The following is a 15,696-nucleotide window of genomic DNA, read 5'->3' as shown; positions in this document are numbered from 1 at the left end:
TCAGTACAAATATAATAGGTTTCCAGCAACTGCACTGTACAGATAATAATAATAATAATACAGATAATTATATATATTATATATAATAATTTGGATAATTCCAAGACATTACATTATAATGGCAGAAGAGGGAAGCATTCATAAAACAATATGAAAAGATGCTTTAGAAGTCAATATACTGTATGTGTTTTCGAGTGTCTCACTGTGGATGTGTTTCATTGGTTTTATATGTCTTGTGGCATAAACACTGCGTTTTCAGTTAAATGCAGTTTAAACTTTGAAAAACGTGTCTCGAGATGCACTGACTGCCCCCGGCTGACTGTGACTGGTAAAAACATGAAGGTGGTATTTTAAGCTTGAAATGCTCCAATACTAGAAAAACTCCTTATAGTTGTAACGGAATTTGCGGAACTTGCGGAATTGACAGAATTGACTTCGGACCAGTTGTGTACTGTACCCCTGTTTTCAAGCAGACTTTGGTGCAGTTCCTTGGTACTCAGGTCTGTATCAATAGCTCCAGTGTTAAAGCTGCTTGGTTTTCTGTCCTCCAGGTGCGCAGATTGTGTCAGGAGAACCAGTGGCTAAGGGACGAGCTGGCAGGAACCCAGCAACGGCTGCAGAAGAGTGAGCAGAGCGTGGCCCAGCTGGAGGAAGAGAAGAAACATCTGGAGTTCATGAACCAGCTCAAGAAATATGACCAGGACCTGAGCCCATCTGTAAGACCTGCTCCAAAGTTTTTCCATTGCGTAATCTTTCCTAATACCTATAGAGTATCTCATTTATCTCTATATACCTTTCTTTGATTCGTCTCACTCTGTGCTTCTCTCAACCTCGTTCCCTCTCACTTTTACCAGGATGATAAGGACTCTGATTCCAGTAGGGAGACACTGGATGATCTTTTCCCGGATGAGCAGGATGAGCCGGGTCCTGGAAGTAAGTGACCAAGAAACAAAAATAAAACATATCTATGATTTTGAAAAATAATTTGCTTAATGGGATAAAAATATTTAATTCAGGCTCTAATAAACTTTCAACTAATCATTTGGTTGCACCAAAAGTGTATTTTTCACAAAAGGAAAATAGTGGAAATAAGAGAAGACTTAAAAGTGATGATGGGGGATGAGAAAAGAGTGTCAGTTCTTTCCTTTATGTTCTGCTAGACAGAGTTTCCCGTCTTTAACTTTATCTACTCTCCTGCTGGTTAATTGCTCCATTCACTGCTGAGACAGATCAAAGGGCAGCGTGGGTTGTGTTGTGGCAGTGCACGGTAGTTTTCAGCATCATATGTCACAGGCTTATACTGCAGAGTCCCCGGCGTGCTCAGATAAGCCCTCTTGAAGCAGAAATGCCACACTGCTGTTTCACTGTTACTGATGCATCCCTACAGTAAATTATCTCCAGCAGGGCTTTCAAAAAGACAGGCATTAATCTGCTCTCAAAACGATGGCATTAATCTCTTCACATTCCTCAAGTAGTGGTGACCTAATCCTTCGACTTGCAATGTTTTGGATAATTCTTGGGTTATTTGAGATTGCCAATTTAAGGTTGCATTTTGAAGTCGAAAACTGGAGCCGACAAGTTTCTAGTCAGAGAAGACATGCTCTTAGATATTGTGCCAATATATGTCATGAAAAGGAGTGAAAAAATGATGTGCTTTGTGGTTAGGGATGTGCAAATCTATAAATTTTAGACACCAATAAGTGAGTCATACACCATAAAAAATCATCAACTGACTCCAGAAAAATGCTGTCCTTTTAATCTCTTCACATACATGAATAATAACGTGACCATTGCTCACAGCAAGTACTGTAATTGGAAGTCTGACACTGATTCTCTTAAGGTTTATTGTTGAACGCTGTAAATATGTATACAATCTGTTTTGATGGCTGTAGGGATGGTACTTTAAATGAGATGAATTAAAAGACTTTTCGAAGAGGATTTTGCCTTTCTTGACTGTATTTTGAATTGTTTTTAAAAAATATTGTCTAAAGAAACCATATCTCCCTTCTCTACCTCACAGTTCAGCCTTCTCACAGCAGTGCAGCAGCAGCAGCACAGCAGGGTGGGTACGAGATCCCCGCTCGCCTCAGAACCCTCCACAACCTGGTGATCCAGTATGCCTCACAGGGCAGGTATGAGGTGGCCGTGCCTCTCTGCAAACAGGCTCTAGAGGATCTGGAGAAAACCTCTGGACACGACCATCCTGATGTAGCCACCATGCTCAACATTCTCGCCCTTGTTTACAGGTCAGAATTACAGCTGGGTTTGGCTCTGAAATACAAATTTGTTTGCTGTGCCCTTATTTGAATTTACTGCACAGTAAAATACAGAGGTAGAAAGGTGCAGACAAAGATTAATTTTTGTATAAAATGGACAGTATTGCATAGATATACTGTACTTGATATGCTGTAGATATCATGGATATAATTAGATATGTTCTAGTGGTTATACAGGACCTCCTGTCTCCTCTGGGCGAAGTAATACACATCAACATATAAAGATGCACTTGGTATATTCTGTTAATCTTTGTGACTGGTACAACCCTGGTCATTATACTTTATGCTATATATAGACTTTTTTTATTATTTATAGACTTTATACTGACATATTTTGGCATGTAGCATCAAGAAGTTTTCAGTTGCCAATGCCATTGACAAAATACACTATTCTCAAGCATATTTGTGTTGTTGACAAGCTTGTGTGAGATGTTCAAAATTAGAAATCTTTTTAAAATATTTGTTTAAAAATTGTGTCAAGTTCATAGAGATTTAGTCTTTATGTCCATGTTGGGTTCAGAAATTTTCCAAAAACCTTTTTAGCCTTTTCTACCAAAACTTATTTAATGACTTTAAAAATGTGAACCCATCTAGTTAAAGGTATTGTAATACCTTTGTGTGCAGAACTTATTATTCATTTAAAAACAAAAATGTGTTCAAATGTTCAACGTAAATCATAAAGATTATTTTTTATATATATATATATATATATATATATATATATTTTAATTATTACAAAAATATTTTTTTAATTAAATAAAAAATACAAATGTGCATATGTATATATGTGTGTGTGTATGTAAAGAACATATTGGAACATTTTTTTAGGGAAATGTTTTATATATATATATATTTTTTTTTTTGTCACATGACAATAAAATGGCTAGCTGCATGTTGGTTACATGACTTTGAATTGGTGGACAAAGGTACAATAAATAGTTATGCCAACATTTCTTTTTTTTTTTTAAATGTCTGCTTTTATTGAGACCTTTATTTATTTTTCCCTGTCTACAGACGGTTACACTAATTATATATTTTTTTTAATTTAAGCCCCAGAAAATATACCAAAATAACATGGAACTCAGAATAATAAAAACCCCATCATATTAGAGGTGTAATCAAATAACGTATTAAATCTCACAAGTGCATTTGTTAAAAAAATTTAAGAGGAAAAATTTTTTGTGCCCCCTTAAATGTGCAATATGTAAGATTGACAACAAGCATTTGAAATGGGTACTGCAGTCCAAATTCAAAATATTGGAGAGTTGACTGCCCCACCCCAGACTATAAGCTCATGCTGGTTGCCAGAATGTTGAAAAGGATTTCTGGGCTTTAAGCTCCATCTTCCTTTTAGATAACCTCCATTCTTTTTAGATAGATGGCGAGGGTTTTAGGTGGGGTGGAATCCGTTATCTCTGATCCAGTTTGTTTGCTGGCTGCCGTGGCTGCAGCACGCAGAGTTGTGTGCCTGCAAACTTGTTCAAATCGGTGTTGAAATACTATTGGTGAGTGGGCAGTGGGTGTGATCACACAGGCCAAAACATAAACCTATAAAATAAAATTCCGGCCCGGAGTGGAAACTTCAAAGTGAAATATACTGGCTGTAGCATTGTTATCGGTGAAGCCAGTAGTTCAACTTAGCATGTTTCCCAATTCTCTAATGAGACATTATGGGCGTTTTATTTTGAGTTGGTACAGTAAAAATATTACATTTAGCATCTTTAAGGTATTTTATAATGCTGTATGGTTTCAATTAGTAAACCAATAAGTAATATCCTGTGTGCAAGCTGTTAGGACATTGGGCTATTGTGCCATCGCCCTGTTTTCATGGAATCAGATTTGATTAGAAAGACCTTAGCAACAGCCCTTTGTTTGATAACATTACAAATATATTGATGTGAAAGTGTTTTCTTCTCTTCAGGGACCAGAATAAATACAAAGAGGCAGCAAACCTCCTTAACGATGCACTGGCCATCAGAGAGAAGACACTGGGCAGAGATCACCCTGCGGTAAGAAGAGCCAGTCACAACCTCATCAATATGCCTGGCTGCCAAATAAATATATTGTGTATGTAGTGTGTAGTTTGACATAAGCCGTATAGACTTGAGTAGGTTGTGTTTGTCATGTGAAGTTTATGTCTTGCCATCTCATCAGGATCAACATCCCTCAATTCTCTGCAGAGGTTAGATATTTTAACGCCTATGGATAAACATACCCTTTTTTGTCTTCCGTTTCATTCTTTATCTTTCTGCATGGCTGTTTCCTAGGGCTGGGCAATACAGTATATTTGCAGTGGTCACTCATGCATGTAGCTCAGATACACTGAGATCTCTCAATCAAAGTTTGATTAGAACACAACACAAGGGTATAAATGTGTGAATGTGTATTAGTCAGCCCACACAGGGGAAATGCTTGATCAGATTTCCAATAAGTAATCAATTTCTGTTAGAGGAAATTGTATTTTCCTGACTGCATATGAATGATTGAACCAATACTGAATTGTTCACTGGTTTGTTCTTTGATTGTAGATTGTAATGAGACATTTGTAGCTGCATGCTTGAATAAAATATATCTCTTTATTTCCTGTCTCGTGTCTTTAGGTGGCTGCTACACTGAACAACCTGGCTGTTCTTTATGGCAAGCGAGGGAAGTACAAGGAAGCAGAGCCTCTTTGTAAAAGGGCATTGGAGATAAGAGAGAAGGTGAGTCAGATTTCATCCTGATGCATTGTGGGTGTAAAATTTTAATAATATTAAAATCTGACAGAACGGAAGCGTTCGCCGTTTAACAGCTGACTGAAGTGACTTTGCCTCTCTGTTCAACACTTATATCTGAAATAATATGCATATTCACAAAGTGTGGGGTGATTGTAAAGCATTCAGCTCACATTTGTAAGATGCTGTATCCACTGAAGTTGCTGGATTCTTCATTATTTACAACTGTTTTGCCGGACCAGCATCGCAGCCAGGTAACTCCACCCATTTCGCTATGTACGGCAAGCTGTGTGCGCTGAGTGCATGGAGTGTCCAACACACCACACTCCGTTTTGACGTTTGAAAAGTGCATCATCCGGGTACTTAAAGTGTAAACATACTTCTCGCACTACTTGCACTACAAAATGGTGTAGAATAGTGCAGAAGTGTGCGGTTTGGGACGCATCTAATGAGATCATGTTGCTTTGTTGCTGGAAGTCGCTGCATGTATGAACTGGGCTTAAAGGAATATTCGTGGTTCAATACAAGTTCATCTGAATCGACAGCATTTGTGGCGTAGCGGTTTTTGAGGGTTTAAATGCAGAAACGTGCAGCTTCTAATTTTATAAAACCACTTAAATTCTTCTGTTTAAATTTGTGTATTTGAATTTGTATAAATCGCCATTTTTACAGTCGTTTTAGGGTTTTGGTGTTTACGGTGTTACATTGTCATAGCAAAGAAGGGACACAATTGGATTAAACTTTACACAGAAATGGTTATTAAGCAAATGAATCATGCTTAAATCATATAAACACGCATGAGTTTACATCTTCTGGCTATACTGTTTTTTAACTTTTATTGATTGGCCCCATTCACTTCCATTGTAAGTGTCTCACTGTAACCAAGTTTTTTGCTTTTTTTAAAGAAAAGGATGGAGAGATCGAAATTAAGTTTTGTGGTAATCAACATTATGCCACAAATGCTGCTAATTGAGCTTAAAGTCTGAAGTATAATTTGATTTTGATGCAAACGCTCAGAGTCTGTACAGTCGAACGCAAGCCTGTCAAAATATACTCCATAACGACTGTGCACGCATACACATGCAGTTGCCGCATACGCGTTACTATTTCTTTTCAGGAGTTTAGACCCATAAAGATGTCTTTTATATTCCTTCAGTCTCTAGTTATACAAATGCAGGTATCTCCTGACCTCCTCAAACTGTTGACGTGCACATCCACTGTTGTTGTTTTACATTTGTCTCCTTTTATTAACCGGCGATAAAATCTTCTAGTGTTTCTTCGTGACACAAATGTGAGAATTGCCACTGTGTGGATCCACTAATTTGTGCAAGTAATTCCAGGTGCATGCACATTCTGCATGTTCAAAATGTGCTAATTGCGTGCTCGAGCACTCTGCTTATGATGAGATTTGCGTCATGCGTCTGACCGAAGTGTACTTTGGGCTGAATTTGTAGTGTACCTAGAATTTTCCCTTTAGGGTTTATCACCCTAGCAACCACCTAGAAATTGCTGCCTGGCAACCACCACAGTTTCTTCAGAAAATGAGAAAAATATTAACATTCTTCCTCGAAATTGACACATCTACCTGTATAGCACATTTATATTTTTGTCTTGAATATGCCGAATACAGAGCGCTCATCTTTTCTGAAAAGGAGTTACTATTTAGGGCTTAATATTTACACTCTTAGTTGCTTAGAGTTTTATTTTGGTTATGTTCTTCCATAGTTTTCTGTCCATCTTTTTTCCCCACCTTTCCCCTTATCAAAAATAGCACATTGCAATTTGCAAAATAATAACAGCTGCAGCCCCTCAGTTCAGATGAGAATAGCTCACTTTTAGAAGTTCTATTCCCTCTCGATCCAGCCGTATCATAGTTTTAGTTTTTCTAAAGCCTCTACACGATAAAGCTCTTACTGAAAGTCTTGAGAGTCTTACTCAGTGCTGCAGGGCTGAAGGAAAGAGCTTAAACAATCTGCTGAATCCAAACTCGCATCTTAGACTCTGCTGCTAATGTTTCACGGGTTTAGTCCTGCAGAGCGGGTTCCATATGAAGCTGAAGGAATGGAAGACTAAAGAATAGATCTGAGTGAATGGGATGGAAAATAGTGATGGTGAAATGGTTTCTTTAAAACTTCAAACTATGTGTAAGACTCCTTGGAAGCAGAAGGTCATAGAGCCCCTAACTGTGAGCAGTCGATTGCTCTCAATAAAAGCCTGGACACCCACAGAGAGGGAGAGACAAATAGAGATGCCCACTGGAATTGATAAATAAACACTCTTTAAGTGGGGGCCTGGGTAGCTCAGCGAGAATTGACGTTGACTACCACTGCTGGAGTCACAAGTTCTAATCCAGGGTGTGCTGGGTGACTCCAGCCAGATCTCCTAAGCAACCAAATTGACCCGGTTGCTAGGGAGGGTAGAGTCACATGGGGTAACCTCCTCGCGGTCGCAATTAGTGGTTCTCGCTCTCATTGTGGTGTGTGGTAAGTTGTTTGTGAATCGCGGAGAGTAACATGAGCCTACACGTGATGTGAGTCTCCGCGGTGTCATGCACAACGAGCCACGGGATAAGAGCGCAAATTGACGGTCTCAGAAGCGGAAACTGAGACTTGTCCTCCACCGCCTGGATTGAGGTGAGTAACCATGCCACCACGAGGACCTAGTAAGTAGTGGGAATTGGGCATGCCAATTTGGGGAGAAAAGGGGAGAAAAATAAATAAATAATAAGCACTCTTAAAGGGATAGTTCACCCAAAAAAACATTTATTCTCTCATCATATACTCGTCCTAATGTCATCCCAGATGTGAATGACTTTCTTTCATCAGAACATAAATGAAGATTTTTAGAAGAATATTTCAGCTCTGTAAGTCCTCACAGTGCAAGTGAATGGTGGCCAGAACTTTGAATCTCCAAAAAGCACACCAAGGCAGCATAAAAGTAATCCATATGTATGTGTGTGAGTAGATATGTGTTTGGGTGGGTGTAGACTGCTACAGCCGTTGTTATATGACTGATGTCTTAAGCAGCTGAATAACATGTGTTTTTGTTTATCAGGTGCTGGGAAAGGACCACCCTGATGTTGCAAAGCAATTGAATAATCTGGCTTTGCTGTGTCAGAATCAAGGCAAGTATGACGAGGTGGAATACTACTATCAGAGAGCCCTGGAGATCTACCAGACCAAACTGGGCCCTGACGACCCCAACGTGGCCAAGACCAAAAACAACCTGGTACAAAGTCTCATGTTATAAACTCCACATTCATTTATCAAGCAAACAAACTGATTTATAAACATAGATATTTATACATTTCTGAGCATGTTGTGTGCACAATCACCCAAAAATGAAAACGATGCCAGTATTTACTCATATAGGTCATACTTTGTCATTCCAAACCAGTATGACTTTTTTTTTTACCATGGAACAGGAGCGAAGGTGTTAAGCAGAATGTCCAAGCTTCTCTTTTCCATACAATGAAAGTAAATGTAATCAGGGACATTCTGCATTTTTGTTTCACAACATACAAGTTTGGAACAACATGAGAGTGAATAAATGGTGACAGAATTTGCATGTTTTTGGTCCTTTAAGAAGAAAAGAAAACCTTAAATACAAACTGCGTAGAACCTAGATTAACCTGTCAATCAAAAATTCTATTAGAAAACCAAAGCTACCACTGTGTTACAGGTTCATTTTGAAATGAGCTTCTCTCTGGTCAGTTTCCGCTTAAATTGTACCAATGCAATGCATCCATATGTGGTGCCTGTGATGTTATTAATCGCACGATTCCTGCTGTCTCAGCCGATTATGCACCGTTATGTATCATGCAGCTTTTAGGGTAAATACTCCTGCAAAGAACAAAACATATCTCTGCCAACTGAAGCTTATTGCTTCGTTCAATTATGTCCCATTTCTCTCTCCCTCTCTTTTTGTCAGGCATCATGCTATCTGAAGCAGGGGAAGTTTAAGCAGGCAGAGACTCTATATAAAGAGATCCTCACCAGAGCCCACGAGAGAGAGTTTGGCTCTGTAGATGGTATGTGTGCTGTTTTTCCTGACCAGTATGATTTATTTTAAGTGTTATCAAAATGCTCACGGAATATCTTGTTCTATACAGATATCAATGTCAGCTGCAGCATAGCTTTATTCACTGGAATTTACCCAGAAATCTTAATAAAGCTTAACATGCTTAGTAGGGCATGGTTACAATATTGAATATTTAACATAAATGTGCAATTATTTTGCTGATAAATATCACAATGATATATCATTATTTATGATTGAGTATAATTTTTGCTTATCTTAATTTAGTGAAAAACAGTGTAGAAAACATGATTTGAATTTTTAAAAATGGATTTTACGTCCTACATTAAACATTTGATAATCTACAATGGCTGATGATCGAAATTATTTCAGTCAGGACTTTTACTCCAAAATAAATAAATAATTGTTTTAGGCCATTTCAGAGCAAATACATAAATATAGAGCTATTAAATATTGTGAAAAGGCTGAAATACTTTTACGTAACTATATTGCCCAAATGCGTGCACACTTAAGCACCACACTCGAACTTTCAAACTCCTTTTTGTGGTTCTGACACTGATATCCTTTTTCCTTCTCTTATATATATAGTCTCTCTCTCTCTCTCTCTCTCTCTCTCTCTCTCTTACACACACACTCACACATAGGCAGGAAGAGGCAATGATAAATTGTGACACTTTAACAGAGCTCAGTTGTAAGTTGAAATGTCTCCTGTTTATAAGTGAACTCACTGGTAAATGTGGGGCCGAGAAACATCATTCATGATATTAAATGTTATAGTTCAACACTTTACATGTTTGGGCTGGAGTGCCTTTTTCATTTCCTCTGTTTGCCCTGCAGATGAGAATAAACCCATCTGGATGCATGCAGAAGAGAGAGAAGAACAGAGCAAGGTGAGCAAATGTCAAGGCTCACAGGACAAGAGCATCATTTATATTTATACTCTCCCTTGGCAATGATAAATTTAAAAGTCAGACAGATGTGTAAAAGCTACTTAAAAAATTTAGAAACTGATGCAAGTGAAAATCATCTCCATTCCAACTAAGGGTGTCACAGTACCAAAATCTAAGTTGTCGATGCCCATTCCTGTGGAATTTTGTGATTCTTGATACTAATTTGGATACCGTAGCAAAAACTAATATGCAATTGAGGACACTCCTTTATTTAAAAAGTGAATTATTAAAATACATTTGAACAAATTAAAACAATGGCATGTTGTCCGCAAGTACTGTACATTTAACTACTGTGTGCATTTAAACAATCATTTATTGATAACAAAGACAACCTCTCATTGCTTTAAATTTTTCTCTTTCTCTTGATGATAGTCAGACAGCACTGAGGGACAAAATTGAGTATGTACTTATTCGGTATTACAGATTTTGTCGAACATCTGGTAACATTATTTTTTTTATGTAATATGAAATTGGTTCCGAAGTACCGATGCATTGGACAATCCCAAGTGACATTAGGAAGCATTTCTCATCTGGTACTTTCAGTGTTTTTAAGAGATCTTGAGTGTGCGTTTCAATTCTTTGCTGTATTTCAGGGCAAGCAGAAGGATGGTTCTCCATTTGGAGAGTATGGTGGCTGGTACAAGGCCTGTAAAGTAGACAGGTCAGATATTTCCTCATCAACAACACATAGACCAAAGACTCAATCTTTCAACTCACAGAAAGAAACTAAATTGCTGCTGCCTTATAATGAAGTGTTTTTCTGTCTGAATTTTAACCTCTGTAGCCCCACTGTCACAACCACACTGAAGAATCTTGGAGCTCTCTACAGACGACAGGGCAAGCTTGAGGCTGCAGAGACTCTAGAGGAAGCTGCTCTGCGCTCCAGAAAACAGGTGTGTGTGGTCTGGCGGTTGATGGCCTGTTATAAACTGGTTAACCATAAGAGTTCCTGTAGCTCAACTGGTAGAGTATGTCACCAGCAACAACAAGGTCATGGGTTCGATTCCTTTTTACCTATTGATAAAAAATACATGTATTCCATGAAAGCACTGTAAGTCACTCTGGATAAAAGCATTTGCCAAATGCATAAATGTACATTTAAATAGAAAGGAATTGGTTATGCCAAATTGGGGAGAAAATGGGATAAAATTAGAAAAAAAGAAAGAAACCAACCTCAGGCAAGTCAGATGGGCCTCAAAATTCAGCAGGAGCATTCGTCAGCGGAATAGAACCTTGCGGGAGCGGGATAGTATTGTTCCCCCAAAATTGAAAATGTTGTCATCACTTACTTACATTCATATTGCTCAAACCCTGTATTATTTCCTCTCTTACTTGAATCACAAAAGGATGTTTTAGATAGTGATGTATACTGCCAAGCTCCATGAAGAACAAAATGACCATAAAATTAGTCTGCGCTATATTCCAAGCCTTCTAAAGCCATATAATAGCTTTGTTTGAGGAACAGACCAATAATGGTCCACTCCGCCTTAGTGGTGTACTTAAAGGAATTGTTCACACAAAAATGAAATGTCTCTCATCATTTACTCACCCTCATGCCATTCCAGATGTGTATGACTTACTTTCTTCAATAGAACACAAACCAAGATTTTTTGAAGAATATCTCCGCTCTGTTGTTCCATTCAGTGCAAGTGAATGTGACCAGAACTCAGAAGGTTCAAAAATTACACAAAGGCGTAAAGCAGGATAAAATAATCCATTTCACTCCAGTGATCCACTGCCTATTTGGCCTTCAGAGTTCTGGTCACCATTCACTTGCATTGTGAGGACCAACAGAGCTGAAGTATTCTGAAAAAATTGTAATTTGTGTTTTGTAGAAGAAAGAAAGTCATACACATCTGGGATGGCATGATGGTGCGTAAATTATGAGAATTTTCATTTTTGGGTGAACTAAACCTTTAAAAAGTACAGGGGTTGGGCACGCCTTATTTAGATGATTTTGTTTATGTTCACCAGGGTCTGGACACAGCACATAAACAGCGTGTGGCTGAGGTGCTAGGAGACGCTGAAGTACGAGAGAAGCAGCGGAGCCGAGAGAGCCTCACATCTGACACGGTCAAGTACGAAAGCGGCCCTGACGGTGGAGAGGAAGTGAGTATGAGCGTGGAGTGGAACGGGGTGAGTACAGCACACACTGCCCAGGCCCACACACACACATACACAATACTATTCCCCATGGGTGTTCAATCTCAGTCCTGGCAGGCATGCATTTATAGTATAATATATCCACACATCCTCACATCAAGAATTGGATTACATAAAGCTCTGGACTCCTGTGACAGTGCATTGATCAATACGCTCTCTTTTTTTAATTTTAAACTAAACAGGAGCACGAATCACTGGAAACAGATCAAACCAGAAATCAGATACAGCTAATTACATTGTCTCTTGTGATTAGAGGACTATTGATCATAACAATGGCTTGGTATGGAATTTAGCATCAAAAGTATAAAAGAAACTCCAGTCATTTCAGCACTGTTTCACTCGCATCCAAAAGAACAGCATGTGACCCTCACGAGGGCGGTTGGCTGTACAGTGTTGGATTAGAGTTATTCTTTATATGTGCTGACTCCAAATATTATGTTGCAATCATAGTCTTCATGCTGATTGAGTGTCTGATCTATTTGCCTGTAGTGCTTTATAGTAACCTGACTTGAAATCCTGTTAACACTTTCAACCCTGAATTAACACTAAAGATGCCCCATTCACTGATGAAGTGGTACTACTGCACATACTCTTTACATTTAGTAATACCCACACTTTATATATTCAAGTGTATCAACATATTGGATCAGGTTGCATATACAGTGGGTTCCAAAAGTCAGTCCGTTTGTGAAAATGCTTCTGTTTAAAATTTTTCTAACTTCATACAGTTTTTACATTACAAATTGTATTATAATCATAACAATTTGAGTGAAAATTTGTATAAAAAAATTCAGTGTGGACTTTTGAACCCATCTGCTCATTGAATTTATTCAAGTAAATAGATTTAGCTTTTACTCTATTTATGAGAACGTGAAGAACCTGACTTAAAAATGACTAAGAGTGAACAATCATTTATTATTGATGTAATGTTATTGTTTTTAAAAATTATCTTTTGAAAAAGATGTCAAGCAGCAGCGGTCAAGTGGGCTATATTATTGATACAGTATTTACTCAAAGGGTACATGCAGTTACAGTGAAAAATATAATTTTGATTTATTTTAAATTACCTCAATCCTCTTATTAGCAGAATTTCCATGTGCTAGATATGGTGAATATTATAAAAAAGAAATTCCACAAGTTTTATTAACCATGCAGTTAAAGAAATCATAGTGAGTCTAAAATAGAATTTATAGTCACAATTCATGACATCATTCTCCTCTGTAAGGCACAAGTAGTTGCTATTTTGACCGTCACACCTCTGCTGTAGTCTCTCTGCAATTCTGAGTCACAACTTTTATGCTGCCGTAGCAACAGTAACCTCAGCACCAAGACAACCAATCAGCATCCCCCTCAACAAGAGCCTGCCACCCATCAGATTCATTGAGCTGGTTTGGCTATGATCTCATATGCCTGATCTTCCCCTCCTCAGTCTCTCGTTTTCTGTCGCTATCTCTTTCTCACGCACCTATTTGACTGAGTACTCCTGTACTGTTAGATACTAAATACTTCTCTTTCTGAAACATGTACAAGCATGCATGTTTTACTTACATGCTCATTACAGGTTCTCACAAACACACACACACACACACACACACACACACACACACACACACACACACACACACAATATAACAGTATGCAATAAGTGTACATGATTGTCTCTCACATGCATGTACACATTGGGGTCACACACAAACACACACGTTGGCGTGGGCTATGTGTTCTGTACTTCGGTGTGGTTTTCTGATCTGTCTCATCAAGTGTGTGTTCTAATACTGGTTGTGAGTGTGTGCACACAGTTTAACTCAAGTTTACTTAAATGGAAGATTTCTTACCCTCATTTCTAAACCTGAATGCTGTTATTTTTTCTGTGGAAAACATAGGAGAATTTTGAGGAATCCGAAACCTTCTTTTGAGCTTGTTGTTTCAAATTCAAACTACAATCAGATTGTAGTAAACAGCCCATGGTAATTTCGGTTTGTTCCTCTCACAAATCTATTGTATGACTTCAGAAGACTTGGAATATACAGTGCTTCAGTCATATGGTCTATTTTCATATTGCTTTTATGGTGTTTTTTGGTCATTTTTTGGAGCTTAAAGATATTGTTCAGCCAAAAATTTAAATTCTCTCATCATTTACTCACCCTCATGCCATCCCAGATGTGTATGGCTTTCTTTCTTCTGCAGAACACAAATTAAGATTTTTGAAAGACTATTTCAGCTCTGAAGGTCCATACAATGCAAGTAAATGGTGACCACTTTGTAGCTCCAACAATCACATAAAGGAAACATAAAAGTAATTCATATGACTCCAGTGTTTAAATCCATATCCTCCGAAGCAATATGATGCGTGGGTGAGAAACAGATTAATATTTAAGTCCTTTTTAACTCTAAATCTCCACTTTAACTTTCAGATATGAATGTGAAATTAAACAGGCACCACATGTGACTTTCAGATGTAAAAGGTAAAAAAAGGACTTACATTTTTTTCTCACCCACACATTTTATATCGCTTCTGAAGATATAAATTTAACCACCGCTGGAGACTTATGGATTACTTCTATATTTCCTTAATGTCATTTTTGGACCTTCTGAGTCCTTGTCACATTCACTTGCATTGTATGGACCTACAGAACTGCAATATTCTTCTAAAAATCATAATTTGCGTTCTGCAGAAGAAAGAAAGTCATAAACATCTGGAATGGCATGATGGTGAGTAAATGAGAGAATTTTCATTTTTGGGTGAACTATCCTTTTAAAGTCATGGTCACTATGAACTGTAGTTACAAGAAAAAGACTTGCGTGATGATTCTTCAGAATATGCAATGGCAGCCAAAAGTTTGGAATAATGTAATAAAGTTTGCTGTTTCGGAAGGAAATTGATACTTTAATCACCAAAGTGGCATTCAACTGACCACAAAGTTTAGTCAGGACATTACTGATGTAAAAAACATCACCGTCACTATTTGAAAAAAGTAAAAATCTGAAAGTCAAATCTAGACAGGCCTCATTTCCAGCAGCCATCACTTCAACAGCCTAATCCTTGAGTAATCATGCTAAATTGTTAATTTGGTACTTGAAAATCACTTGCCATTATATCAAACACCGTTTAAAGCTATTTGGTTTGTTAAATGAAGCTCAACATTGTCTTTGTGTTTGTTTTTGAGTCACAGTATGCAATATACTGGCATATCTTATGGTCAATATTAGGTCAAATATTGCAAAAAAGAAACCAATTTCTCTACAAACTCATCAGTCAATCATTGTTTTGAGGACTGAAGGCTACTGGCTTTAACAAGGACAGAAAGAGATGTGGAAGGCCAGATGTACAACTAAACAAGAGGATAAGTACATCAGAGTCTCTAGTTTGAGAAGTAGATGCCTCACAGGTCAAAGAAACCCAGACATTGGACAACAGATAATTGGAAAAGAGTGTTCTGGATTTTAACCCCATTGAGCTTTTTTGGGATCATATAGACTGTAATTTGTGTGACAAGACAGGCAAATCTATGGCAAGTGCTGCAGGAAGTGTGGTGTGAAATGTCACCTGAGTAT

At 37.9% G+C, this 15,696-nt stretch overlaps 1 protein-coding gene across 4 annotated transcripts in view; it reads left to right on the top strand.

Annotated features, from left to right (window-relative positions):
- The window catches only part of klc1a (kinesin light chain 1a), a 58,233-nt gene that overhangs the window by 27,196 nt on the left and 15,341 nt on the right, over positions 1 to 15,696 (top strand). For 2 of the 4 annotated variants that reach the window (XM_052089515.1, XM_052089517.1), the window contains exons 4-14: positions 552 to 716; positions 855 to 933; positions 2,021 to 2,246; positions 4,198 to 4,285; positions 4,877 to 4,978; positions 8,045 to 8,218; positions 8,921 to 9,020; positions 9,866 to 9,918; positions 10,572 to 10,639; positions 10,763 to 10,871; positions 11,953 to 12,087. In XM_052089515.1, coding sequence (XP_051945475.1) covers positions 552 to 716; positions 855 to 933; positions 2,021 to 2,246; positions 4,198 to 4,285; positions 4,877 to 4,978; positions 8,045 to 8,218; positions 8,921 to 9,020; positions 9,866 to 9,918; positions 10,572 to 10,639; positions 10,763 to 10,871; positions 11,953 to 12,087 — 1,299 coding nt within the window. Of the gene's footprint in view, positions 1 to 551; positions 717 to 854; positions 934 to 2,020; positions 2,247 to 4,197; positions 4,286 to 4,876; positions 4,979 to 8,044; positions 8,219 to 8,920; positions 9,021 to 9,865; positions 9,919 to 10,571; positions 10,640 to 10,762; positions 10,872 to 11,952; positions 12,115 to 15,696 lie in introns of all 4 variants that reach the window. The other 2 variants (XM_052089516.1, XM_052089514.1) reach the window with 1 other exon arrangement.

Source organism: Xyrauchen texanus, chromosome 24 (assembly GCF_025860055.1).
Source record: "Xyrauchen texanus isolate HMW12.3.18 chromosome 24, RBS_HiC_50CHRs, whole genome shotgun sequence".
NCBI classification, from domain to species: Eukaryota; Metazoa; Chordata; class Actinopteri; order Cypriniformes; family Catostomidae; genus Xyrauchen; species Xyrauchen texanus.
The sequence above is the reverse complement of the archived record's forward strand: the minus strand, read 5'-3'. Positions and strand labels throughout refer to the sequence as shown.